Raw genomic sequence first — 27,525 nt, forward strand, 5'->3', positions numbered from 1 at the left:
AGGCAATGTTCGTATTATCTGATTCTGAAAACTGTATTGATAAGCCTGTATTGAAGAGGCAGATAATCTACTGCTCTTCTCTGACACTGTATTTAGAAAACATATATGAAGTATGTTTTCCTCCCCCAGTAGAGAGGTTTTCCTAATGCAATAATAGAGCTAAGTTCTGTTAACTAAGTACTTAATTTACAAGTGACTCAAAACTATTGTATTTTTATTTCTTTAATTACTTGCTAGGTAGAACGGAGCCATTAAAAAAAATGGAAAACATTTACACAGCTCTTTTTGAGGCTGCAAGTCTCTCCAATTGATCTGTCCTTTTATCAGGTTGCAGGGAATGAAGAGCATCACAGACGACAATTTCCTTTTCTATTTTTTTTGTTAAAGGACCAGAATCACAAGTTAGAAAATACAGAACATTTTAGCATTCTCTCCTCTTCTAGACAGGCACTGCTTCACAGATAAGTCACTCATCCTTAAGATTTAATTAAGCCACTGTATCTTCCATCCACGTTTAAAAAACTTTAAAAGTTAGAGACACATACTCATAGGTGAAATACAAAGTAATGGCTATATTCTTCAAACTTCACATTTATCTCTTCTACAAGAAGACAGATTCATTGGAAAGTGAAAATAGAAAGGGCTCAATAAAAAAAGTGCTACATGGAAGAATAACTGCCCTTAAACATAGTACTGAGAGCGTTCAACGTGTGAGTTCACACTTACACACAACACCCCAGTCGTTAGATAAAGCAAACTGCCACAGTCACACGTTAAAACAAACTTCATAGAGACTATACGTTCAAAAAACCTACTAATGAGCAATACTGTACTAAAATGTAAACAACCATTGTGTCACAGAAGCCTGCCAGTTGAGACTGAAGAACCATGAACCCACTTAAGAGGAGTTATTGGCTAAAAGTCTATTATAACTGCTCACCTGAAATAGGCTGAACCAAAGAAAAGCCTATAATAGTGTCTATTTTTTTTTTTGTTCTTTAGACATTGATTTGCTTTCATTCTACAACATTAAGCAGGCAATTTCATAACAACTGAGTAAAAAAAAACAGGCATTACTTTAGCAGAACATGCAGAACATGGAGTTTTTCTACTTGGTTCCATTAACTTACAAGCAATTGAGGCCCAATGGAAGCAAGAGTTCTTTCCCAAAGTCAAGTCTGCAATCCTGACTGATCATCGACATCCTTCAAGGGGTCCTGTCAAGGCATCGAGGCTGCTGTCTGTATCTGAGGCCAATGTTTGCTCTGTTGACATGGATGAAATGTCATTGATAGATGATGACTGGGAAGGACTGGTGTTGCTATTCACTGCTGCATCTGTGCTAAGTAAACCAAACATAATAAAATCTGAGGCAAGACAATATTGCAGGTACAAATAACCACATTACTAGGCTCTGAGCATCACTTTCCCCACAGAAATCCTTAGAAAAAGAAATTAATCAACAGTAGAAAAGCAACCACTAAGTTCCCTAGCACTCAAAACCCAAGGTGAACATTAAGAGAAGAGAGTTTGATTTTTCTCCCTCTCTGAGGAGGGAAGCAAAAAAAACGCAATATACAATGTGAATAGTAACCTGAGTATAAAGAGATCTAACAGATATAGTTAATAAAAGACAGTGCAATATTCCAATTACTGAACCAAGAAAACAGCAGCAAACATCAAGGATTCAATCAATCATCGACATAAATACTTTGCACTATTAACTATTTTAAAACAAGGAGCCCTAATGATGTTTAACCCTGCATGAAAGGGACTCAATTCATGCAGAGCCACAGAATAAGCATAAAAGATATCTATGCAATAGCTGATGTAACACAGCAGCGATCATTCCATTCGATGACCGAGCCCTTCGGGGAGAAGGCAGCTCAGGCTGTTGGAGACACAAGACTTCTTAAATTGTCCTACAACTTACTCCATAACAATGAAGAACTACTGCACATGGATCAAGAGTCTTGAACAACAAAACTTTTGCCTACCTGGGCTATAAAGCAGGAAGCCTTCATTCACTGTGCAACGATCAGCACTATGTATCACAGTTACAGGAGAACTACTGAAACAATGACTAACCTGAGGGCTGATCTTTTACCACACCATTCTTGCTCCTTTCTTCCCAATCCATTACTTCTTTGTATATTAATTCTTAAGAGAGAAAGGCGGGAGGAATGAGGGAAGAGGCAAAAGCACATTGTGAGATCACAGAGGATGCAATTTACATATGCATAAAGGTACAATGAAACAGTTAAGGGTCAGTCTGGAAGTACAACTATATAGGTATTTATTTTCCTTTTCTGTTTTTTAAAAGCCTATGGCAATGATTAGAAAATTCTACAGTTTTTCTTTATGCGTCACAGAAAGACACTAAGCATGTACCCAAATAAAAATATTTTTTATATAGAATAGCTGTCCATTTAAAAATAACAACCATCTCGCCCCAAAGCTTTATATATACCTACAATGCACTAATATTAACTGTAAAAAACCATCAGATTTGGAGTTAAAAAATGTACAGATAAATCCTGTGGAAATTTTACTTTGATAACAAAACCATACACAAATGTCTTTATTCTTAAAGAACAACCTCCAGAGACACATTGAGGAAAGTCTGGTCATTTTGAAGTAGATTAAGAAAGCAATTAAAATATTGCACAAAACCCCTCATTTACTAATCAAGGATGATTTAGGATAAAGGCACCTCAACAACAACAAAATAATCACAGGGCTGTAACTTTACGGGAGCATCCATTATTCCGTTTCATACGACTGCAGTATGGTAGACGCCACATGGCTTAGCTTGGCCCCTTCTAGAGCAAAAGGATTACCGCTGCTGCAGAGCAGCTGGTGCACTTCAAGTTATACCTTCAGTTAACACACAGTAGCTTGTGTACAAACCCACAGTCTTAACGTAACTAAGAATAACATAATATTTAAATAGATTAAGACCTCTTTAATTCTGAGTAATAACATTTAGGATGGATCAGTTAAATCTAATTGAATCCATTTGTAGTCTTCCACCTTGCATTAATCTAAAATAATTTGAAATGTACCTGTGCGGACATGCCCTAAAGCACATACACATAAACTAGAACCGGTACTCGAAATTTATAAAGCTACTTTACAAAGATAAGTAACTTCCAAAGCAGTCAAAGATGTCTATCACTCTTGGTCCTGTGATGGTAAATGTTTTAAAAAAAAAAAAAAAAAAAAAAAAAAAAAAAAAGGGAAAAAAGAACAGCCTCATCACTTAATGTTTTTGGCTGAAACTACAAGGTGTAATTGATTCCAACACCACAATGAATGTCATTTATTGTTTTGTTTAGGTCAACAGTTTAACCTATTTGGTCAAAAAATAAGCAACGATAAGAAAAAAATATACCAAAAAACTTTTCTGCTATTTATGACCTCTAAAACAAATTAATTAGTAAATATTGTCAAGAGACGTGGCTTAAATAATGCACACTAGAAGGGGCACATGTTTTTCTATTGGGGAATTTTCTGCCAAGAAAAAACCCATTGAGATTACAAACACTCAGGAAATACTCAAGAAAAAAAAAAAAAAACAAAAAACCTTGGCATTTTGTTGAACAGACTTCAGAATGCTACATGTATATATATATGTACATATACACACACATATATATTAACTCCAAATACAACATTTTTCCATTATTGATTTCTTTTTATATTGCCAAAAGTAGTACTGCATAATTGGAATAGTGGGTTCCAGTCAATTACGCAACGCAGCACACACATAAGCATTAATAATAAAAGCTATTACAATAAATATCATTTGTCATGCTCACTTTTTACCTTTCCATTCTTCAATTGCATGTTCTCTTTCTTCCAATTGTGCGTCATAAATTTGAGGTGGAGGCTACAAAGAAAAACAAGCCTATAGTGTATTTACTACATGAGATTAACACAACCAATCACAACTAGAAATGACTTTTTTTTTAGCATTTTGTTACCTTTATCTTCGGCAGTCTATTCCCTATACCTCAAAATTACATTAATTTTACAACTCCAGAATCCGCTTTTAAGTCCCACCTCCCACTGAAAGGCTGTTTAAAAGCATCAACTAAGATGAAACTCATCATAAGATTTTACGGGGCTCTAGGGAAAGTCCCCTTTTTAAAAAGCTCTAGGTGACCACCACACAGGCAACTCTTTCCATAAGGTAAAGGGAACTATCAACAACTACATTCAAAACTGTATCAATTCCACTACAGCAGCCAAAGAATGAGTTCAAAGCATGTTCTTGACTAAAACAATGTAGTCTTTAAAGGTATTGAACTGATATCTTAATTATTTTAAATGCAAACTTACGGCTTCTGCTTCAGCTGGATCATACCAGACAGTAATATAAGGATGACGTAAGGCTTCATCTACAGAAATTCTCTTGTCTGGATCTACTACAAGCATTTTTGATAATAAATCTCTAGCTTGACTGGCTAGAAAGTAAAAATGAAGAGAACATATGTGTAAGAGAGCCGTAGAGTTTAATGTCTGACACAAAACAAGTACTGGGAACAAACACCACACACGGCAGATTTCTTAAGCATCTATGCCTTTCAACAACTTGCATTTATTGGTGACAGAAGAATACTTAACTTCTAACCCTATAGGGTTAGATAAGCCTCACCGTGTACCAATTTTAAATCAACTGTGTAGTACTAAAGCTCCACATCTTACCACATACACAGAAACATTAGCCTGCACTGTCAGAGCAGGCCCAGAGATGCAAGCTTTCCTGAGCTGTTACTTTTTTTCTTTTAAAAAGGTCACAATCCTTTACTGTAAATGTTATTTTACTATTATCTAAAAAATAAACCTTGCAGCTGACACCAGCCAACCTCAATTTTTAACAGTTCTGTTGTCACGTGGGTCACAGTTTATTTGGCACTGAGTATAAAACACACTAAACTTTATTAATAAAAACTTAAAAGACCCATCTCGGTACAGTAACAACCTAATATCTCTAACATCAAATTAGTTTTTCTTTTAAAGGTGTTACTGCACAGTAGCTGGCTACCCATTGTTGCAGTAGCACTTGACTGACATTTCTTTTTTGTCTAAATGATCACTGTAATGATACAATAGGCTGTAACAAGTTATTTTATGTTTAAAAAAATATTTGACCATTTTGGGAATACAATAAAGTGGGTTTTTTTTCCATTTTATCAGTAATTATCTAAAGTCAAAGTATAGCCAAAATGAACTATATGCACATATCAACTAGAAAAAGATAATTGCAAATAACCTCCATAACAAGTATCACTTTCACAAAACATTTAGGTGACAAACATTATTCAATAGATTAGAAATCAGAGAATTAAACAGAATACTAGGAACAGGAAAATAGTTCTGTATTTAATGACTACTACTAAGACTTCAGGACATATCATGAATGGAAGGAACAGAAGGTATGCAGCTTCTAACGTTGACAGCCAAAAACATTTTATATTAGGTTTGTGTTTTGTTTTGTTTTTTTAAATTAAGTGTATTGCAGACATTTTCAATTAACATCTTTTAAAAAAAGAGAAAAAACTCGCCTTACTTTTTAACTTGTCACGATCCGATTCTGATGGAAATATCCAGTCTGGGAAGAGCTCTTCAAATTTAATACCGGGATATTTTGGCCTGTTTTCTACATAATTCCTCACTGTAGGCTGTAATTTCTTCATGAAGTCTGCTGATGGTGTTCCCAATTGTTCAATAACTTTATTCCATTGATCAATATCTGCACCGTATCTTTAGGAAAATCAGCTGAAGAATTTGAAGTCTGCACTATACAAAAACATCACTTACAGAAATCTGAAAAGTTAATGAAAACTTGAACAAAGGACACACAAGAACTTCATTCTAGCATCAACAGTATTCTGAGCTGCCATGCAAAAAGCTACACTGACATAAAAATAAGATTCAGACTTGGTAATCCTAAGGACAGGCTAGAGGTGCTTGCACAGTGTATTATGCTTAAATGCCTTTTGCTAATTACTATCTATTGGGTAGTATTGAAAGCAATACTTTTTGGAGTCTGTAAGAAGCTTTATTTGGAAATTATATCCATAGCAAAACTACTATAGGGACAGAAAAGAACGGCTGCTGTTGAATCTTCTGAAGTACAGCATAATACCACCTACAGTGAAGATTCCTGAAGATAAGAAAAAATACATGAAAAAGCCTAAAGCACATCTATGTCCCATTCAAAGTAAGAAAATTTTATTCCTGTCTGCTAAGGAAATAAGGCTTCAGGTTGCAGGGTTTTGGGGGGTGTGTGTTGGTTGCATGCTTGGGTGTGGGATTTTTTTTTTGTTCATTTGTTTTGTTTTTTAATTTTCAATTTCAGAAGAGGTTTAAAGGACTTCTGAACAATGAATCCAGATTCCTGTATTTTTTTTAGCAGGTTCTTTTGTTTGAGTATCAACTGTGGTAACATTCAGAGTACTCTGTTATTAAATTCAGAATTTAAATATTTTATAGGAATTGCATTTACAAGCCACAAGTTCAAACTGTGCCTCATGTTTGTTCTGGAGCGTTGTTCCTCCTTCTCCCAAGTGAAGGCATTTGCCCTAGACATGGTGACACGTGTTATAGAGATACCAGAGTCCGCTCTGAACGAGCCCAGTCAGGATAACAAAGCTCATTTATCACACAGAGAAGACACTGCATTAGTATTCCTGATACTTAAGTTTACTCAGATTTACCCTTTACAGATTTTCTGATAAAAAGAATGTGCAATTCCAGTAGAGTCTAACCATTGACCTTGCAAACATTCATAGCTAAATTCATAACCTCGCACTTCAACCTATCCATTCTCAGACAGATTTTGTAACAAAACAAGTCTGCTGCACTTTGAATTAACATGTATTTAAAAAACCACTGAGGTGCTTTTATTGCAGTTAGTGTCCCAAGAATACAACTAGAAATACACGCATAGTCACTGGTTCATGCTAAGACTTTAGACTTCTAATACAAAGATTGAAAATTATATTTGCTTACTGAATACATTCCAGTGGAAAAAAGTGTATTAAAATCAAAATTAAGAAGTCAATATTGTTAACTCTCATGCTGAAACAAAGCACATACAAAGAAAATTTTAACATACATCAGGAAATTTTGTTCCTAGCTGGAAAACTTATTTCTCTGAGATCTCCACCAATCTAGATTCAAGAAGATGCTTTTTCTTTGTGTTAACAGCTATTCAGCTAATGAAATTAGAGTCCAGTCTACTGTGGTCTCAGGGTCCTGAGGGGAGGGCAGGAAATCTTAGGGATCTATCCCATTTTAGTAACAGAAACTGGAAAAAAACCCCAATGTCTCCGTTGGACTGCTCCAAGTACCTTACAGGTACTGAAAAATGAAGAAAAAAGAAAGTTAAATTCCCCAGTATAGAGTTGACCTGAAATAAGCTAAGCCTGTTATCAGAAACCCAACTGGGAGAAAACCTTAATTTCAATGTAAAGCATGCAGAGCATGCAATGTGAACAACCTTGCAACCCGCAGACAAAACTACCCTTCCCGTTCCAGTGACCTCAAGGTCAAAAGTAACCAGAACAGTTCAGTCCATGCCAAGTATGCCTGCCTACTTTTTGGGACTCCGCAAGAGAAGCTGAAAATAGAGTCGTCTTATAATCACAACAAAGCATGATTTTTGCCAAGAAAGCATCAATACCCCATCATGCTTTTTGCATCAGCCAGGCAATTAGTTTCCTTCACCACCTGGGCAAAAAGAACATTAAAACCACCCTGGTGCTGCGAGGCTTTCCATTATTTCATCCCAGGTCTCTATGTTGCCTGGGTTTTTTTCTACATTTCTCATTTCCAGCACAACAGCAAATGCCAGTAACTGTTAAGAGTCCTGTTCGTCCTCCCCAGCACCAGCCAGGAGCAGGCTCGGTGCATCCCTCGCCCAGGCGAGGCAGAGCATCTCAGTCCAGCCAGAGCACTGCTGCAAGTATCCTGGCAATCCCCATCGACCACACATGGAAATACAAGAGTAGGTTTTCCAGAAAATAGTCAAGGACACATCATTAGGCAACATGCTGAACTTGGGTCCCTGCTCTAAATCTCCAAATCCTAAGACATTTTAAAATTAAGTAAACAAAAAAAAACCCACTCAGTAAAACTGAACGCTTCATGGCCACGCACACCAGCACTCCCCATAAAACACACTCTCAAAACAATCCTGCAGCTGAAGATAAAAGAAAACAATCTGACTGAAGCAGTTATCAGTCAGGAAAAGTTTCAAGACCACAGTTATCCATATTTCACGTTAAAGAGAACTGCTAGTCTTGCATGAGGGAAAAACCTTGTAAGCATAGCTGTGCCCTTTGATAAGAAACCGAGGGAGGAGACTCCTTAGAACATAGACTGGTGGAGCTTCAGTGACCTCCAGAGAGCCACAAATGACAACTTGCATATTCAACAAGTATGGACAAAATTTCCTTCATTTATTCATGAATAAATCAAAATAGTCCATGCTAACATGCAGGTGAAAGACACAGAACATACATGAAGAATTGTGTTAGGTTGGTCTGAAGGCTTCAAAAGGTAAAACAATAAGTATAGAAAGGAAGAAAGGTGGAAAACAAAAAGACTTATTTAACAATTAATCATTTGTACCATTAAATAAAGCATGATCAACTGCTGAAGATTAGTGTCATGAAATTTAGCATTAAAATTGGAAGTCCTCCTCTATGAGATACATAGGTATCTGTGGCCATGTACTTGATATTTTTAGTGGTGGACTCAACTTTTCCTTGCCGACAAACAAAAATATTATACTTTCTTCAAAATCTTGGACCACAAGTAGCGATGGCTTCTTATGACCTACAGCCATAACTGGTAATTAAGAGTTTAACTACATTGTGTGGATTCTACTTATTTACTGATCAATTTTGAAAGTCTAGTTCTACACAACACTACTACTTCATAAGATATTATTTATAAAGGATGAAATCTGTTTTGCTCCAATTTTTATAACTGGAACTTGATAATGAGTCAAGTGTTTTAAATTTTGTTTCTAGGGAAATATTTTGAAACACATCAAAATCTTCAAAGAACATTTATGTTATTAACTGATCACTTCTGTTCACTTAATACAGCGTAAAGACTTTTTGTGATCCAGGGATGCATTCTTGAGATTTCCAATCTCTAAGGTATGAGAATATATATATGAAGGTTTTGCTTGTTTTTAATACAGAAAAATTTCCTACAATTGCTAACGTACAATAAAGCAGAATTTTATGAAGACAAATTTAGGTCAAAAATATTGGAGGGAAGAATAGAGGAATAACAATCTTACAGAAAAAGTAAGCCCAAAATAACATTTTCATAGAATGAAAAAAAAACTCCAAAAAGGTTTTTCTTTTATAATAAATAATAGTAATAAAAAAACATTTCTCATGCAGTGTGCTTGCAATCAGGACAGTGCTGTCCAGCAAGTGCTAATAAGCAAGAAAAAAATCTGACTGAAACTCAAAAAATTGTACAATAAAAAAATTAGTCTACTGTTCAAACAAATAGTAAGCAAAACCCATGCATAGCAAAAAGTAACTTTGTAGGCTTTTGCTTATAAGACTTATCAACAAAGAACAAGAGTAAGAAAATATACTTATTGCTATTTATTTTTTAAACCTAACCGTTTTAAGCTACAAAAGCTGAAGCTCTTAATATAAATTCTATCGATTCAACCAGTACAAATTACATTAAATATAGCCTACTAAGAAAATAAAATTGTAAGCTCAACAATTTGGTTAATGACACTAATTTCAAATAGTACAGGAGATCTATTAAAACATATTATTGAAAATATTGCTTATGCTTTCATACTTATACAGATCAAAATAATTGTGTTTCTGTTGAAAGTGGAATGGGACTCAAGGATGACTAGGGAAGGATACGATCAGTGCCTTGGAATATCACACAACCTTTCACCAATTCTCCCATGATGCACCCAACTGACCAGATATCAACTGAAAGTAAAAATGAAATGATCAAATTATGAAGTATCATGAACAAAAGTGAGGAAAACAAACAAAAACATCTAGCATCTACAATAAAACACAACAATGTGGAAAACCAAACTGCTAACATGAATTTTCAATCATATCCACACCAACTGACTGTTGCTAAATTTTTGTTATTAGCATTTCGTAAAATACAATCAGTTTTTACATTTCTGAAACAACCATGAAGAAGGATACAATCTCTTCCTGGGAACAGGACTTTATGGAGGACCATTTCTGCCATAATGCACCCAACAGACCAGATATCCACTATCATATGTTAGGTGCAACAAGGACAAAAGATTAAAGAGGGTTTTTTTAAATATCACAATTACGTTATTTGTATGCTCACACTGTATTCCTACAGTCCTTCAGATAATTTATGGTTTTGTCTCATCCAGAATAGAGTCTAGTTCTGATCCACATCAGCACTTGCCGTACAACAAGCTGCCTTGCACATTAATGAAAGTGGTTTTTTTTTTTTCATTATCAGTGGCCCAGCAAGGCCATGAGTCCCTCGTTTTACACAGCCAAAGTGACATGTATACAAAAGCATGGTATCCCCAAGCCCCTGTGATAAAGCACAAAGATGTCCTAGCACAGAAGGCCAGAGGGGGCAGCATGTCACTCCACAGCTAGTAAAATCAGCAGGTAAAACCCCCAATAATGCCAAGTCAAGGACAATTTCCTTGCCAGAAATTTTGTTGGCTGAATGTTCACAATATTATATCTGTGTCGTTTTTAATAACATAACACTCAGCCTCTTTGAGTGCTATGCAGATTTAAGAGAGTGTAAGACATGGTTTATCATAAGGATCTGAAACAGATTTTAATAAAGTAATCAGAGACAGAAAAGGGGACAGATTGTTGAAAGAAGATGCTTCAGAATAAAATCACATTGATAAAAGGGTTTAGTACTTATAGATTGATGGTAGTTAATTTTTTTGACATCATCCAGCATAAGTGTCTCAACAGGTTTATTTTGTAGGATAAAACAAATGGCAACAAGACAACACATGAAAAAATAACAATGGCAGGGAAGAGAGAGCAGTATATGTTAAATGGAGATAGGCACACAGAGCAGAAAACAATTATATTCTCCAAAATTATTACAGTGTAATTTTTGTAATTTGCAATACCACGATTAGCGTACTTTAACAACAGACATGGTAGGGGGAAAACAGCCCTCCCCCCCTTTTAAAGCTGTTATGTTCCAAGACAGATATGCTTCAGACAAAAGATTTAAAGTGTTCCTCCAGCAACTTACCATTCTCTTTATATCCCATTCCAAGGATAACTTCTGGCGCTCTGTAGTACCGCGTTACTACATACGGAGTCATCATAAAGTTAGTACACGCTGTTCTCGCCAGTCCAAAATCAAGGATTTTGAGCGTACAATCTGATTTTACTACAATGTTGCTGGGTTTCAAATCCTAACAAGAAATAACTTCAGTTAAGGAAGGATCAACGTACAGAATGATACACACCCCTCCTTCACAGTCAATATATGCCACCAGTTCACTTCACAGTAACAACCACAAATTCCTGCTCCCACATGTCTGCTTATTTATACACAGCCTAGAGACAAGTCAAATGCTGCACAGCTAAGTACTCAAAAAAAAAAAAAAAATCAGGAAAAACCAAAATCAAAGTTATTCAGAGTCTTAATTTATCCAGTTGTGCACTGACAGTATAGTCAGTTACATAATGGTCTGTATATATGCACAACGTGTACATCGATCTGCTTCCTTTAACACATTAAGTGGACCTATGTTAGGTACAAACAGTTGCACGTAAAGGAGACTGTTCTAAATACAGTCGTTACTAGGGCACAGATCTTAAAGACATCATTAGTCAAGTATCTGTAGGAAAAGGAGTATCCCAACACACACAACATTAGTAAGTGTATTTGTTAGTGACAGATAAACCACATGGGTTACAGGGATTAGCAAATTTCACAGATTTAGGACATACTGAAAACACAAAGCTACCCAATGAGTGAGAAGAAAAATAACATACTTTAGGAGACATACCTCATGGGAACAGCCATTATTGCACCCAAGAGAATACAGTTAGGGAAAACTAAAATAATTGGGGTTTATTCACAAAGTATAAGTTAACAAATTACACGTGTACTAGTATATTTAATTCTGCTTGTGTCTGACTTGGTTTCAACCACACAAACCATGTTCTCAGGTACAGAACTTCCTTTTCTTAAAGGAGATGGGGACATGCAAATAGTTCACATGGTTTTGCACATTTTAGGAAGGCAACAAGTCTTCTGCAGAATGTTATTGAACTTACTGTTTGGTCACAGACCGAGTAATTTCTAGATGTAACTTCTGCTAGTGCATTCCTTCTGAACTATCCCAGCTCTGTTCCTTTCCTAGCCAGCTTTCTTTGCAAAACCAAATCTCTCAATCTAATGAAGAGTTTCCACTCCAGAAAGGTAGTTTTGTTTTGGTCCTGAACTAACCCAACCTAATGCTCACCACTTTGGCTTCTCCATTCAGATTAACTTCACGCCTCTCTTTAGCTATTCACAGTGCAGTTCCTCTTGGTGCTCATTTTCTTGTTCACCCAGAATCAGTTCTGTCTGATCGCTCTGTTCACTCCTACAAGCTCAAGATTCTCAGCAAATGCTGTGTCTCCCCTTTAGCTCCCCTTTAGTCAACATATCATGTGGAGTTCCAGGTGTCCCTACTTCAGTCTCATACACACCTCACTCCATAATTTTAGGAAAGCCCGGCACCAAGACTCTGGATACAGACTTAAGCTAACTATACATAACTTCCTTGCTAATACCACAGAATTTTCATGGTAGATTTTTTTCAACAAGGAAAGGAAGTACATCTGTTGTAATTTATACAGCTTCTCGATTATGTTTATAGATTGAATGTGAAGAAAAAAAGCACATGAAGCTAGAACTGAGTAGAGTTTTCAGCCATCAGGCAAAAAAGAATTTAAAAGCGTGTCCAGTAAGTAGGGGAAGAAAAGGAAACGAACAGAAGACAAGCAGAATCCTCAGAGTAGTCATGAAATTAAAAAAAAAAAAAAATAAAAAAAAAATAAAAGAGAGCAGCAGCAGAACAACAGAAGCAGAGAAATACATGAAGTCTGCACAGGACTCTGAAATTCTGACAATTTATAAATTTTACTTTTCAGAATCACAGAGTGGTTGAGGTTGGAAGGGAGCTCTGGAAGTCATCTGGTTCAAGGTCCCTGCTCAAACAGGGCCACCGACAGCCAGTTGCCCAGGACCACGTCCAGACAGCTTTTGAGTATCTCCAAGGATAGAGACATTTAAGAGGTAAACATTACATTTTAAAGACTCTTTCTTCGTAATTTGAAAGGTCCACAGATAGTCATGTTTTATCTTTTAATCAGTTCAGCATTAGTTAAATCCACAGAGCTAACCCAACTTAAGATCTGTTTACAATATAGTCTTTATCTCTGAACTAGAAAAAATCTTCAGGTTTAATAATATTCTTATGAATAAAAGAAATATAAATTTATGAAATAGCAACTCCTTGCCTTCCCCGTTTCATAAGAACATCTGTGTTCATAAAGAGTATTGTTGATGATCTAATACTACCTACTCTGTGGATGATACCAGCTGAGTGGAGATGTTTGATACCACATAGCATTTGGTAAAGAAGGTAAGACATTCTTTCATGATCCAATTCCATATGAATAACCTGGCACAAGTTTGCATCCATCAGCTCCATAACCAAATATCTAAAGCACAAGAAAGAAAGCATTAAGAAAACTCAAGTCTTACTATTCATATCAGGTTTAAGCTTAGCATGAGAGATGTTTAATAGAAGTCAATTACTTTGCTAACATAACTGTCAAAAAGCTTATGATTAAAAAAAAACATGCATGGCCAGTTGCAAAATTAAATTATTATCTATTCAAATAGTCTTACTATTAAAACTTGTGTGCCATAGTCCATCACAATAGATTAGAATTCTGCTAGTTTTACAAACAGTAATACAGAAGAATAATTCCCAGTTTATGCAGAATGAAAAATGAAGACTGACTGAAGTTGATGCAGAAATTGCCGATATTGCAATGTATCAAAAAATGATGATTCCTTTCACTGTATTATATTTTTTTTAAATAAGAAAATTAAGAAAAGCACAGTAAGAACTAAGAAGGAATGAATTATTTTCAAGTTAAAATATCATCTGCTTACCTGCTTCAGACACACACACTGCCCCGTTTACCCAAAAAGCCCATTCACAAACCACAACAGCACATTCATTGGAACCTATGAATACCCCACCAATTAAATCACTGTGAATATCTTCTAGACCAACTGACATAGCTTGCGTGAAAAAGAAATATATCCAGTTCTTAATTGAGGCCAAAAATACTGTTGTGCTGATGTGACTGGCATAGCGAAAAAGTGATATGAGGTTATCCAGACCAAGTTATTATCCTGAGGTGACCCATTTAACTAAACGACAATGCACACAAACCAGATGCATATGCAATCAGCAAAGTATGGCAGACACATAAATAAAAGGTAAATAACCTTTCCCATTTTCCACTTACATCTTACACATATAGTGAAACAACTTTCTTGGCCTTTCTTAAAGAAATTTAGAAAAAAAGACTAATTAAAGGTGAAATTATGCCTTTAACTACCTTGTTTTAAAAGTGTGAAGTCTGTAGGATACTAGAAATACAGCTCTAGGGCATAGGCCAGTATTTTTCAGGAAGATTAAAACAAATATCTAGTACTTACACATCCTGAAATTCTTCTAGTGACTTCTGTGGTGTAAATACATTTAATAAACTAATTATCTATAAAATAAAAATAAACGTTAGAAGAAAGTTCCTCTTTAATTCACATAAAAATCCACTACTGGAGAAGTTACTATTCAAAATCAAATGCACACTGTTACTATACACAATTTGAATGTTAACTTGGCTTCACTTAATTCACATGTGTTGAAAAATTGCCAATTCAGAAATAGTTCCAAACTGCAGCATGTATGACAAAGGAACTGTGACAGGACAAAACCACTTTTTTCTTTTTAAAGTTATATGACACCTTCTATCTCCCTCCCCAGTGCCTGAAATATATCCCATTTTTTTCCCCCATAAATAACAATCTCTTATTTTAAGTCACATGCTATGCAAGGAATTTTAACAAAGGCTGCCCAACAACACGTACCCAGAGGTGCCCCACACAATTCCATTAAATTATGATGTACTATTTCTAGAAGAACTGCTAAAATTACTGTACTGCCTCCTTTAACAATCACTTTGTTTTTATTCTGCTACTTTTGGACTTCGCCAAAAGCTTACTTAAAAAAAAATAATCCTAAAGGTCTAATTGGCTCCAGGAAGTTTGAGACTTGAGTGCACAGTTTCAATGATCAGCAATGTTTCTAGTTCATGGTAGTATCAGAATGTAACAGTCACATAAACCTTATAGTCTTGTACTTGAACATTGAAGTATTGATGTTAAGGTTGGTTATTTTAGAAGGTTCAAAGATTTAAAAATATGTATGTATTGTCCATAGCATTTCACTTCTGTTTACCAATAAATTGTTAGACAGTGCTGCACCCCCCACCAGTTAAACGCTGTATTTAATAAAAATCTTGCCTAAGCTCAGAAGATTTAACTACAGTGCAGCTACAAGAGCCAAGCCCACAAACAAACCCACTGCCAAACAGGCTTTGCTGCAGTACAACTTAAAAGGGCAAAGGCAATACAGCAAGGCCAGCTCTATAAAGCTGACGCTGATGGCAAGCCTATACCAACAACGCAGCAAATCCCTCCTCCTCTTGGCACTTCATACTCCAAACAGCTCAGCCAAGAACATAACCATACATTGTGGAGAACTGCATTACCCATAGCAAATCTTTCCAGTCTCTCTCTCTCTCTCACAGTTTTTTCCATTACTTCGGTTACTAACAGCAAGTAAAAGCGCAAATCCTGAGCATTTTAGACAACTTACAGTAATGAGGGAGAGAAATATAAAGCAAACTTACATTTTTGTGATTGACACATTTTAAAAGAACAAGCTCTCTGTAAGCTCTTTTTGCGTGGGTTTGATTCTGAAAAGGACGACTCAGCTTCTTTACAGCAACATTTATTCCAAGGACTGTATCAAATGCAGCACTAGAAGTTTTCAAAGACAAACAACTTAAGCTGAAGACGGAGGGAAAGCAGGGGGCAAAAGGGAGATGGGAGCAAGCAAAGAAATCAAGATTTGAGACAAAGCATATCCACTAAGGTGTTTATACTAACTTCAACTAATTTTCATTTAGAAAACAAACATCCTTTAAAACCTATACATCCGTTAATAAGTACAAATAGGTTAAACAGAAGCCACTGACACTCATCAGAAGTCTTCCTGCCCTCCTTTCTGTTTTAAGACCAAATCTGCTGACTCAAGACTCATATTCAAAACTGCAAGATCTAAAAATATTTTAAGCTTATTTGAAATCAAGAAGCACTTCAGTTGCCTAATCTGTATATTTGGAGGCAGTTTTTTTGGGACACTGCTGCTGACTAGCAGTCGTTTAGTATTTGCAATAGAAATGCCTCTTTCCTAAAGGAAAGTCACAACCATGTCTCCGTGATCCATTCTGCAGGCATCAACAGTCTCCTGTATGTGGATAGTTCACAATTATAATCAATTTTAGTGCCTAGCAGAAAATTACATTCATCATCTGGTTTTGGAAAAAAAAAATAAATCCATAGGATTGAGTAATATGGAAAACTCAGATTGCAGGGAGCAAGACAAGAGTTTAAGAGTGAACATGACCATTAATTTTATCTTATTTTTCAGCTGTGCCTGTTCCTTCCCTCTGCAGTTTGAAGTACAGATGTAAATTTAATTTAATAGCTGTCAAAATCTAAAGCTAAATTATCTGTATATACAGAAAAAAAACTAAAGCGGGAATATTCTTCATTACTAACACACAGACTATTCAGTAAAATACCTGTGAATTCATACCACAAACGACTCAGGAGTTCCAATCTTTAACAGTTCCAGTCTTAAATAAGATTCCCACATTATTCTATTTCCATTTAATGTTACATTCGTAGGGTAGAAAACAATTCTCATTCACATATATTTTCCAAGCCCATTGAAGCTCTTTGTGAGCTCCTTCCCTACCTCATCAAGATAGATACAATACTAGACTTAGGAGTACTATAATATGATGGTCCTTTTAAGAAACATACAGCTCCTCTGTGATAACAAAAATACTCAAGTTACATGAAGTTTACCAACATAAGTCACTGCTTTCCCTAGTGGAAAAAGCAATACCACCACAAAGGAGGGCTCACCCATGAGATGATGTGTTTTCTTGCAGGCACATCCCAAATTACATGTCCCAAATTTGAATCAACGTGCATTCGCACTTAGGGCTTGCTAGCATTTACGTCAACTTAGTTCTGTGAAATACGTAAATCGTTAATTCATTGATATGATCACTCTCAGATTAAAAGCCTTTATGCCTGTGCTAAACAAAACACAAAATGGGAGGAAGGCAACTGGCCAGACAACTAGAGAAATTATTTTCCTCCCAAACATGAAAGCACTGATGTTTCAGTATTCACCTCAAATAGAAGATGCTATATGTAAAATAAGAGTTTTGCATATGTTAATGACTAACTTAGTATAGGGAATTAGTATAAAAACAGTAACTACTAGCATCTGCATGAATTAGCTGTTCAAGTCAACCACAGGTCAGCAGCGGACAAAGGAGCAATTTTAGGGGAAATGTCCCTTTGTGATCTGACACATCAGGTATATGTCAAGGCTCAGTCTGAGCACATATGAAGAACACCATGTGAACCTCTTATTTTGCTCATCTGCATGGGAGTAACTGATATTGCATCTCAAAGAAAAAAAAAAATATCTGTCTGCTACCTACACAATCCAAGGGAAAGAATTAAAAACAACAGAATGGTAGAAGAAAAAAAATTGTAAAAAACTGTGTGAGCATGCATTTATTTAATTTACCAAGGGAAAAAAAAAAAAAAGAATAACCTCCATTACCACTAAGATTACACTTCTAAATATCATGTAACTTTACATAAATGAACAAAAAAAAAATCATAATGTAATTGGTGTTAAATTCCTTTCCCCGTGCCTGCTCATTTGAATTCGAGACTTTTTCATCATGGCAACTGTTTCAGGCACAGATTTGAAAAAAGCAGATCTGCCAGTCTACCCAGTTATCACCTTGACTACTAACAGAATGTCTATAAATTATTTCCACATTTGATATCATGGAAGAATCTCAGTGTCTATCCCACCGTATAACAGCCATTCCAATTTGATCATAGTGAACTGTAGTAGGGTCTTCACTGCACTTGTGACAGTTTTGCATCTTGACCAAACATTTAATGTTAGAGTAGTGATGCCAGACACATGACGAAATTATTTACAAAACATTATGACCTAAATTATAGCAGGCAATCACACTTCATTTCTATAGGCAAATGACCTTTGCTTTGGCCTGCAATGTGCTGCTATTATGGACTCTTGCTCTGCCAGTTCCGCTTTGCTCTTTCTCTACTGTCTAAACAGGCATTTGCAAATAGTAACAAACTTAACTTTACTCGCAGTTGAAGAATGAGTCGGGATATCACCACAGCTAAAGCTATGCTATTTATAAGATCATGGTTCTGCTGCACTGCAGGCCAAAAGAGATTTGCTGAGATAGAAAAACCAGATTCACTAGAATATTTCAGAAATCAAGGACAAGAAAGGAAAAAGGATGTCGGAAGTCAAAGACAAAAATTACTTCAAAAGAATAATTCTGTGTAAGAGATTCTTCAGTACTAAATAGATTATAAAACTTCAAATGAATTAATACTTAGGAACAAAGTGCAGGAAGTTGCATATAAAAGTGTACTTTATATATAAAATACAAAAGGTATACCCAATCTCTCTCCTAGTCTGTTCAGTGTGTGAGCTAAAAATATCCTCTACATAACAACGGAGTTCCTTTTTCATCTTCCCAGAGCATTCATTTATCATTTTTCTTAACTACGTATTTTTAAAATTACTTCTTTTCATAATTTTTAATATCAAAGAAAAAACTAAGCAGAAGCAACACCAATGGAGTTTCCCATTAATATTTTGAGAAAAAAATAGCAAACTTCAGACCTCTCCTAGCTGAGGTGACACATGTGGTATTAAAAAGTTCTCACCAAAAAAAAAATAAAATCCACACACAAAACTCCAGAAATACTTCTCCTAATTTTTATCTTAAACACTGGATGATTAAAAAAAAAAATCATCACATCTGTGTCTCACACTAATGACTTGACAATCTTTCCAGCCAAACATGTCAGTGCTCATCTTACACTGAATTTTCTACACTGTACATCCTAGTTTTTTGTATCTTTTGTATCTTTCCTCTGTGTACTATAAGGAATATTAGGAGAAATTAAGATTTTGCACCTTCTTCAACTTGGATGCAGTTTTCAGATGTTTCACGTGAAGATGAAAATCTATGCAATGTTTCACTCCATTCCATAAATCAAGTCAATAAATCAGGTCATTCCTCCTTTTTCGCAAAATGTTGACCTTAACGCTACCCTAACTTCGTTTTGAAGCACACCCCTAGTTTAAGTTTAAAAATGCACCACTTCTAATGAGAGGAAGAACACTTAAAACCACCCTAAATTCCTGCATGCCATCTAGAACAAGCATAACTTTAAGAATATTTATACCTGGAAGATGTTAGCACGATACCAAATCTTACCCAAACGCTAATAACCAGTATCTAGTACACCTACCCCCTCATTCCACTAAAGAATGAAATACGGTGTTCTCATTTTATTTTTCACCTATTAGCAGGGCAATAGGGGTATCTAAATAATTTTAAAATAAAGACCTGTTCTCACAAGAACGTACTCTTTTCCTACATATATAACCCATTATGGTTATGAAAAGGCCAAAAGACACAGGCAGGTGCTGTATAAAGAGTTACTCACAATACATGACTCATCACACCTATCCTGCAGAATTTAGAGATGAAGAAAAATTGCAGACTGGATTTAAAACACGAACAGCCCACCATGTGTTGTGATTAAGTCTAATATTAGAGAGTTCCTGAGTATATCTGCTTGCTCCCCTGTGTATGGAATTATAAAATCGCATCAATAAACATTCCTGCTGTTACCAAATACGTTTTGCCCAACAAAATATGGGCTGGCACTAAGTCGTGTAGAATGGATTGCTGCAGTCTGAAAAACATTTTAAAGTGTTTACCTTTAGCTGGCCCAGAGGTGTGGTGCCATACAAGAGACTAAGGTTCAGGATCAGACTAACGACTCTCACGTCCTGGGCCAGTGGAGGCTGGACACATAGCTGAGGTGACACACCAAGGAAGAGCCGGCCAGCCCAACCCCTCACACAGCATCCCTTTCTGGTTAATCCATGGAGTGACAATGACACTGATTTGCCTCATCCTGCCAGTTAATGGCAAGGCACTGCATTGATGGCTCCTAGAAATGGACAGGAGTGATCGGGAATAAAAGGGGGGGAAGAAAGGGGGCCATGATGAAGAAACGAGTAAAACCCAGAATCTCTCACCATCGCATTGTCATACCTTACACTGCAATATCATAACTACATGGGGAATGCGAGAACTAGAAACAGAGATAAAGTGGTTAATGAGAAGGAAATTTGTTGACCATTTTAATTTATGCAGTTATCCAAATATTAATTTTCTCCTAAAAAGAAAAAAAAAAAAAAAAGGTTTGCACATGAGCTACAGCAAGCAGTTGTTTTATAATTTATTTAGTCCATAATCCTGTAGTAAGAGAATAGAAATTATCATCGGTGTTTGACATTCTGGCACCTCTATCAGGAATACATTCAAATTTTCTTTTATAGTTATAACTTTTTATATTTAAATAAAGTATTTATTACTCACCAAACAATGCCCTGTGCCCCTGATCCTATGGGCTTCAATTGCTGGTAACGTTTTAGTACAGTGAATGTTGAATCTGCAACTTGAACACTGTAAAACTGACTATCACATTTACTGTCACTCATGGTGTAGTGTCATGTAGTTTTCTTTCGCAAGGACCTGGTAAAGTTTTCAAGATCTTAAAGAAAAAGAAAGAAAACAAATGTTCAATCTCTCACTAATTCCAGGCAGAAAAAAAATGGAAAATATTTTATACACATTTTAATACCTATGAATTTTTCCATAGTATACCATTAAATAAGCATTCTTTCAACTTCGTGTATTACCCCTGTTAATGAAAAATACCTGCAGGCAGACAGCAAAAAGTTGTAGCCTTCATAGCTTTAAGAAAATGCATGTTTCTATTCCAATCCCTACAATAAAAAGCAGCTAAGTAAACAACTAAAAACAAAACAAAAAAACCCACCCAAATACAACAACTCTCTACTCCTTGACAGCTACTTCCTAACTTCGGATTACTACTATATGCTATTAAGTATTAAGTTCTGTATTAAGTTCTGTATTACAGAAATAAAATCTCAAATTAGGTCTTTCAAACACTGATACTGCAGATGAAAGCAACAGCAGAAACCCATGGAGTCCACAAACATAGAAAGAATTCATTTATTAAAAGGGTTTTATTAAAAGACTTTATTACAACTGCAAAACAGCTCTGAAACAAAACAACTGCTCCTCAAAATTCCCATGGCTGCTGCCATTTCTCCAAAATCCCTTTCAACCTAGTTCAGTGGGAAATTTGAAGCAAGGCTCTGCCTGCTCACCTCTGCCAGGCAACCCTTCCCTGATCCACACCTATCGCAACCCATCCTCCCTCCCATTTTAAACACACCGTAATGTCCCACACTATCAGTTAGTGTACTTACACTCCTACAAAAATTAGAGGTTTGTGCTATAGTTTGAAAGAGACTTGCATGCCGTAATAGAGAGTAAGTTATATCCAACTATCAAGAATGAATTAAGAGGTAGGTAATTACATTGGAGAGCAAGGTAATGGACTAAAGCTCTTTAGCTCTGAAGCGCTACAGTAACGAGCACAGACCTCCAGTTTTCCTGGGCCTCCATCCCTCTTCCAAACCTTAAAAGATAATTACCTCAGTAATTACCGAAAATGTCTCGAAAATTCTCCCATTTTTAATTTCACATTCACTATGACAGATCGTGTCACTACAGCCCAGAGTAAATTGCACCGTCAAGTGTTCCTTGAAACGGGAAATGAAAGCAGATCACCTTCCCCCAGAGCAGCTGTCCTAACCACCGGCCTGTACGTCTGTTTCAGCTAAAGAAAGAGCAGCTATTCTCTCTCTTTGCTGGCCTACAGAATATTTTTGAGCCAATGCGAAACAGAAAAGCCTCGAGAGCAACCCAGAAGCCCATCCTAGAAGGGCACACAGCCACACAAATAGCTTTTGGTTGCTTCAAGAATTAGAATTCAGACCTCTCTCTTCTTAGGTGCACGTAGGAGGGAGCAGCGTTCTCCATTGCTTAAGCCACAAGATGAACTCCAAGAAATCTGCAAGTAAAATGAGCAGAAGACCTGCAAATTTTAATAAAGACTGGGTTTAAGCTGAACTGGTAATGGTTGGTCTTAAGGTACCCTCAAGAAATGTCTAGAGTCCCTTTTACCTTCTAGTTTCCCAAAATCTAAGCAACATTTTAAGAAGTAGATATTCAACTTGGTCATCTCTGGCAGCAATTTAGACAGTAAGTTTACCTGACATTTCTTCTTCAAAGCTTAGGGAAAAAAAAAAAAAAAGCAGAGGAGAAAGGATCAGCAAAGGGAAAGTGTGAGCTACCAACTTTCTGCCTCTGCCACAGCAGTGGCAGGGGGCAGGAAGAGAATTACATCTCCTATATAATATTTTTAGGGGCAGTCAGATGCAGTTCCACGTTCAGCTCACACTAACGTGAGACCAAAACACTACCTTAAGAGGTACTCTCAGCCTTTCCTACGAGATCCCAGCAAAAACTCCGCTCTTCTTTCCAACCCTTTTTATTACTCCACAACTATGGACTCTGAGGTAGCAAAATTGCTGATTAACAGTCCCTGAGCGCCCATGGTATTTTCAGTGAATCATCATATACTGGAAGAAAGGTATGGCTGGAAGGTCAAGATGCTACCTCTGAAAAGGACTTACACAACAAAAAAGTATAGCTTTTGCATAAGCTGGGCATCAAGTTAAAGACCTGTTAGTTACACAAGAACTATGCTGCACCTCTTCACAGGTTAATGAAACACTTTCCTATAACGGAGATAAAGAAGCTGGGGAAAAGGAAGTTACCTTGAACGAGAGAAACCCTCTGTTTAAGGAACCTTGTCTGCACAAAGCCATGTTTTAAAAATCATTTAGAGATCCAGATAAGCTCTTTAGGCAAGACCCAAAGAGGGAATTAGGCACCACAACGCACAAGTTTTATGTATTCTGACATCCTTTGCAATTCACTGTGCTAAGTACCCAGCTTCTTCATAAGCTGAGCCTAATTTTCACTTGGGCTGCAAGCTGCTTGGATGCATCAGGACATACATTATTTCAGACATATTAATGTAAAATTAGGTGCCAAGGGATTGTAGCTGTTCTTGGGACTTCAGACAGACAACCTATTTTGGGGGCAAGATCCCTCAAACAACAATAGATTTCCCATTGCTCAAGGGAAAAGCGTATCTGGCAAATAAGTTTTAGTCCAGAGCTGTTACTCTCTACCTGAAATAATATGATTCATCACTCCAGCTAACATAGTCCATGCTTCTCCTATACAGGATTTTTTTGGAACTAGACATAGTTTCCATTTCTGAAGTGTAAGTTTTCATTTATGGCTTCCTAGCTGCAGCTGCACCAAAGAGGACCAGCAGCAAATAAATGTGAAAGTCACAGGACAGTCAGCAAACATCCTTCTACTCATTGATAATAGCATGTTACTGAATCACAATGTTTCAAGATGTTTTCCTATTTTAGAGCATACGCAAGATGCATATAAACTGAGTGGTTTCTTTTTTTTTAATATATATAACTTGCCTGTACAATTGGGGGAAACTTAATCATAAAGCTGACTGAGTACATCACACGAAGGAAACTTACAGGAGTAGTTTTCAACCTGTAGTTTGTGAAAGATAACTAGAAAAATAACCAACACGCCAAACCTACCATCAGTAGGCTTATGAGTTGTTATACAGAATTCCACTAAGAAAATTTTAGAAGTTGAAAGCAACTGTACTACAGCATAAATCCTGTATTAAAGTCACTTCCCTAAAAGGCATTTATTAAAATGGCAACTTATTATTAACCAGATCTGTCCTCTGGATATCTTAAAGTCAAACGTTTCTGAAACAAGCAGGTTGCAGCAGCTGGGAACATGTTCCAATGGTTGTTTTGTTTACAGAAATGGTATTACTGACAATGAAGCCTAAGAACATCAAGAAACTTAGCTTGATTTTTAAGCCTCAAGCCAAAATTCTACTGCTGATAGAATGAATAGACAATGAACATAGATGCATATATATTTATGAAAAGATATGGAAGTTTTGTGCAGAAAATCTCCCCCCATTTTCTTATTCACCCGTGCAAATACACTTCAAATTCAGCTGTGCTCTTTTAAGGACTATTATCCAAGAGTGCTAGGGTTGTTTTTTATCTTTACAGAAATATATATCAACAGGTATGAGTCCAACTACAAAATCACAGTGAGTTACCTCCTACCCCTCTACTCACAACCCTCGAACAGTCTGTTACACAAGGAAAGCGTAGCAAAGCAGTAGCTGAGTAATGTCAGTCAGTTAAAGCAGAGTTTAGAGGTACTCTGTACGGCTCTTTGAAAAGCCAACTTTTTTCTTTAAGCAACCCAACCTATTATTGACCAAAGATCTTACCAACTACCTGTTATAGTATCATTGAGCTGTTAAACATACACAGCAAACACTGGATGCATCTCAGCGCCCCTGCTAGGGCAAGCCGGTGGAAAGAGGCAAAAAGTTTAAACGTGCATCTGCTGTAACCAGTTACGCTGTTGTAAAATTATGTAGCAGCCACAGAAGTGAGCAAGAGCACTCCTCGCATCTCTTCTGAAACTTCCGCCGAGAAACTGCTTCGGCTCAAGAGCGCGCTCCGGTTCGCTCCGACTGCCGCGAGCGGGGCGCGCAGCGCCGGCCCTGCCCCGGCCCGGCCGCGCTCCCCCCGACCCTCTCGGGACCGGGGCGCTTCCAGGGGCCGCCGAGCGCCGGCCCGGCCGCCCACCGCCGCACCGTCGGGGCGGCACCCCGGCCGGACGCGAAGCAAGAGGGGAGAAAGCGGAGGAGAGACGGCGCCCGCCGCAGCGGGAGCGGGCGCGGCTCCCGCCGGGAGCGGAGCGGGCCAGGGCCGGTGGCGGCACTGCGGCACGGGGAAGGGCGGGGGGCTCGGCCGGGGCAGCCCCGCAGGAGAGGCGCGGAGGAGGAAGGGGCCCCCGGCCTCGCCGCGTCGCTCCCCCCCGCCGCCCTCCCGCTCGGCCGGGCCCGGGGCAGCGGCACGCGGGGAACCCCGGCTCTGCCCGCGCCTCGGCGGGCGGGGCCCGCGGGAGAAGCCGGGGACTCCGGTCGCCACAGGGCTGGCCCCGCGGCCGGGAGCTCGGCCCGTTCCAGCTCCGGCCTCGCCGCTCGCAGGGCCCCACCTCACGGCGGCCTCCCTCACCGTCTCCTCCCTCGGTCGGGCTTCGGCGGGACGGGGCGCGGCGCTCGCGGGCCCCGACCACCACCTCCTCCTCCTCCTCCGGCGCGCAAAGCTGCCCCAGCCACAATGGCCTCCCGGTGCTCCACACAGGCCGCGCCAGGCCTGAGCCCGCTGACAGACAGCCGCCCAGCCCAATCGTCGCCCTCCCACCAGCGAAACCCAACCAGTCGAGCTCCGGAGGCGGGACCTAATAGCCGCTATATAAGGGAGGGCGGTGAAGGACTGCAGCGGAGAGGGGGAGGTTTAGGCCAATCCGGGCGCAGCCCCTCCTGTGATGTCATCATCGCACGTCAGCCTGTCACCATACTTATGATGTCACCTCACAGCAGTGCCTCGTCATGGGTTGCTGTGGCACCCATCGTCGCTGCGGGTTCCTCACAGCCGCCCAGGGAGAAGGGCTCCCTGAAGTAAACACTTCCCGTACCTGGGAAGGCCTTGAAGGGCCACAGCAAAATGACATCACACACTGGCAGCCTGTCACAGCGCCACAACACGCCACTGTCACCTCACGTCCGTGCTTCGGGATGACAACGGCGTGCCCAGCCCCACAGTGCCGGGTCGTGCTGGCCCCGAGCGGCGGGGCACGGGCTACTCGCAGCTTTGCCAGGGCAGAGGGTTGGGAAGGGCAGGGACGGGAAGGGATTTCGTCCCTCCCCGGGTGGCCCAGGTATTTTTGACGCCACTCTAAAACCATAAGCTTTCTATACATTACCATATCACCTGCCTGGCTGTTAGGAGTGCTTGTTTTTTAAAACAGGTGCTGACTAGATATATATTTTCCACCTCTCCTGGGACTAACGACAGCTCTCTTTTCTGTGATTATCTATTCTGTTTCTCTAAAATCATCTATTTCTGTGATTTCTATTCATCATATGAGAATAGAAATCACAGAAAGAGATGATTTTAGAAAAACACTCCTGTAATTTTTTTTCATACATCAATTTAATGTATTATATAGACTAGATGTCACCAGTTTCCTTTAATAGTTCCACTTTTTAATACAAAGAGGATACTAATTCTAGGCAGACAGTAAAAGGGGCCTTTGCATCATTTACCATAACACGTTGGATACCAAGTTACATATTCTTGGCATCTAGGTCAGATTATCACTATGCTTTTCGTTATAATTTGGGTTATTTTATGTGGTTATAAAAAGTACTAGAGCAGCTTCCAGTAAGAAGCTCCTATTACATCAAGCTAGTGTAACACGTTCAAGTTATTAACCCACATAAGCATTCAAACTTCTCAACATAGAAGCAAGCCTGCAGAGGAATGTCATAAAGAAAACTTTACTAGTTAAGGATTTAGTTAATAAAATGCAGAAATTAAACATTATTATTTCTGACTGTTGCAAAATAACAAATGAGCAGGGAACTTCGTGCATGTATCTACCTTATTTCTTTGAGGTTTGTAGATGCTTCCTACTGCAAGTTAGTTCACAACTAGCAAAGTGTGCTTTTGCAAATATATACATTAATAAAATAGGGCTTTAGTCCTAGCTTGAAGATGTACTTAGTATTCTCTTATTTGCTGTTATAGGGTGTTGGGGTTTTTTAAATATATTCCAGTCTCTGTAGTTTAGATACTATATTAAATGCAAGTTCATGGCAATTTTTTGTTGGCCAAGGAAGGAACTTTAACATAAACAGCATATGTAAGAATGCAGGCAAAGCTGCTATTTTCACCTGCAGGAAATTTCTTCCCACATTCATCTACCTTAGTGAAAGGTAAAATACAAAGGTTTAATCAATAGCTGGTGGGAACTACAGTAGGAGCTACAATCAGAGACTACACTGCTGTACCAGGATGTGTCTGGCAAA

The 27,525-nt window shown here is 38.0% G+C and overlaps 1 protein-coding gene across 1 annotated transcript; it reads right to left on the reverse strand.

Moving 5' to 3' along the window:
• Positions 1-1,082: 1,082 nt before the first annotated feature.
• On the reverse strand, positions 1,083-25,728 carry MAPK9 (mitogen-activated protein kinase 9). The gene is made up of 12 exons (XM_082489846.1): positions 25,667-25,728; positions 20,952-21,126; positions 16,038-16,167; positions 14,782-14,840; positions 13,628-13,766; positions 11,296-11,461; positions 9,924-9,995; positions 5,576-5,758; positions 4,345-4,469; positions 3,829-3,892; positions 2,089-2,160; positions 1,083-1,337 (listed from the first exon to the last, which is right to left on the reverse strand). Exons 2-12 carry the CDS (start codon positions 21,071-21,073, stop codon positions 1,195-1,197), a joined length of 1,275 nt encoding a protein of 424 aa, XP_082345972.1. The 5' UTR covers positions 21,074-21,126; positions 25,667-25,728; the 3' UTR covers positions 1,083-1,194.
• Between the last annotated feature and the right edge of the window lie 1,797 nt (positions 25,729-27,525).

The sequence above is a fragment of the Vanellus vanellus genome (assembly GCF_965231255.1).
Source record: "Vanellus vanellus genome assembly, chromosome: 13".
Lineage (NCBI taxonomy): Eukaryota > Metazoa > Chordata > Aves > Charadriiformes > Charadriidae > Vanellus > Vanellus vanellus.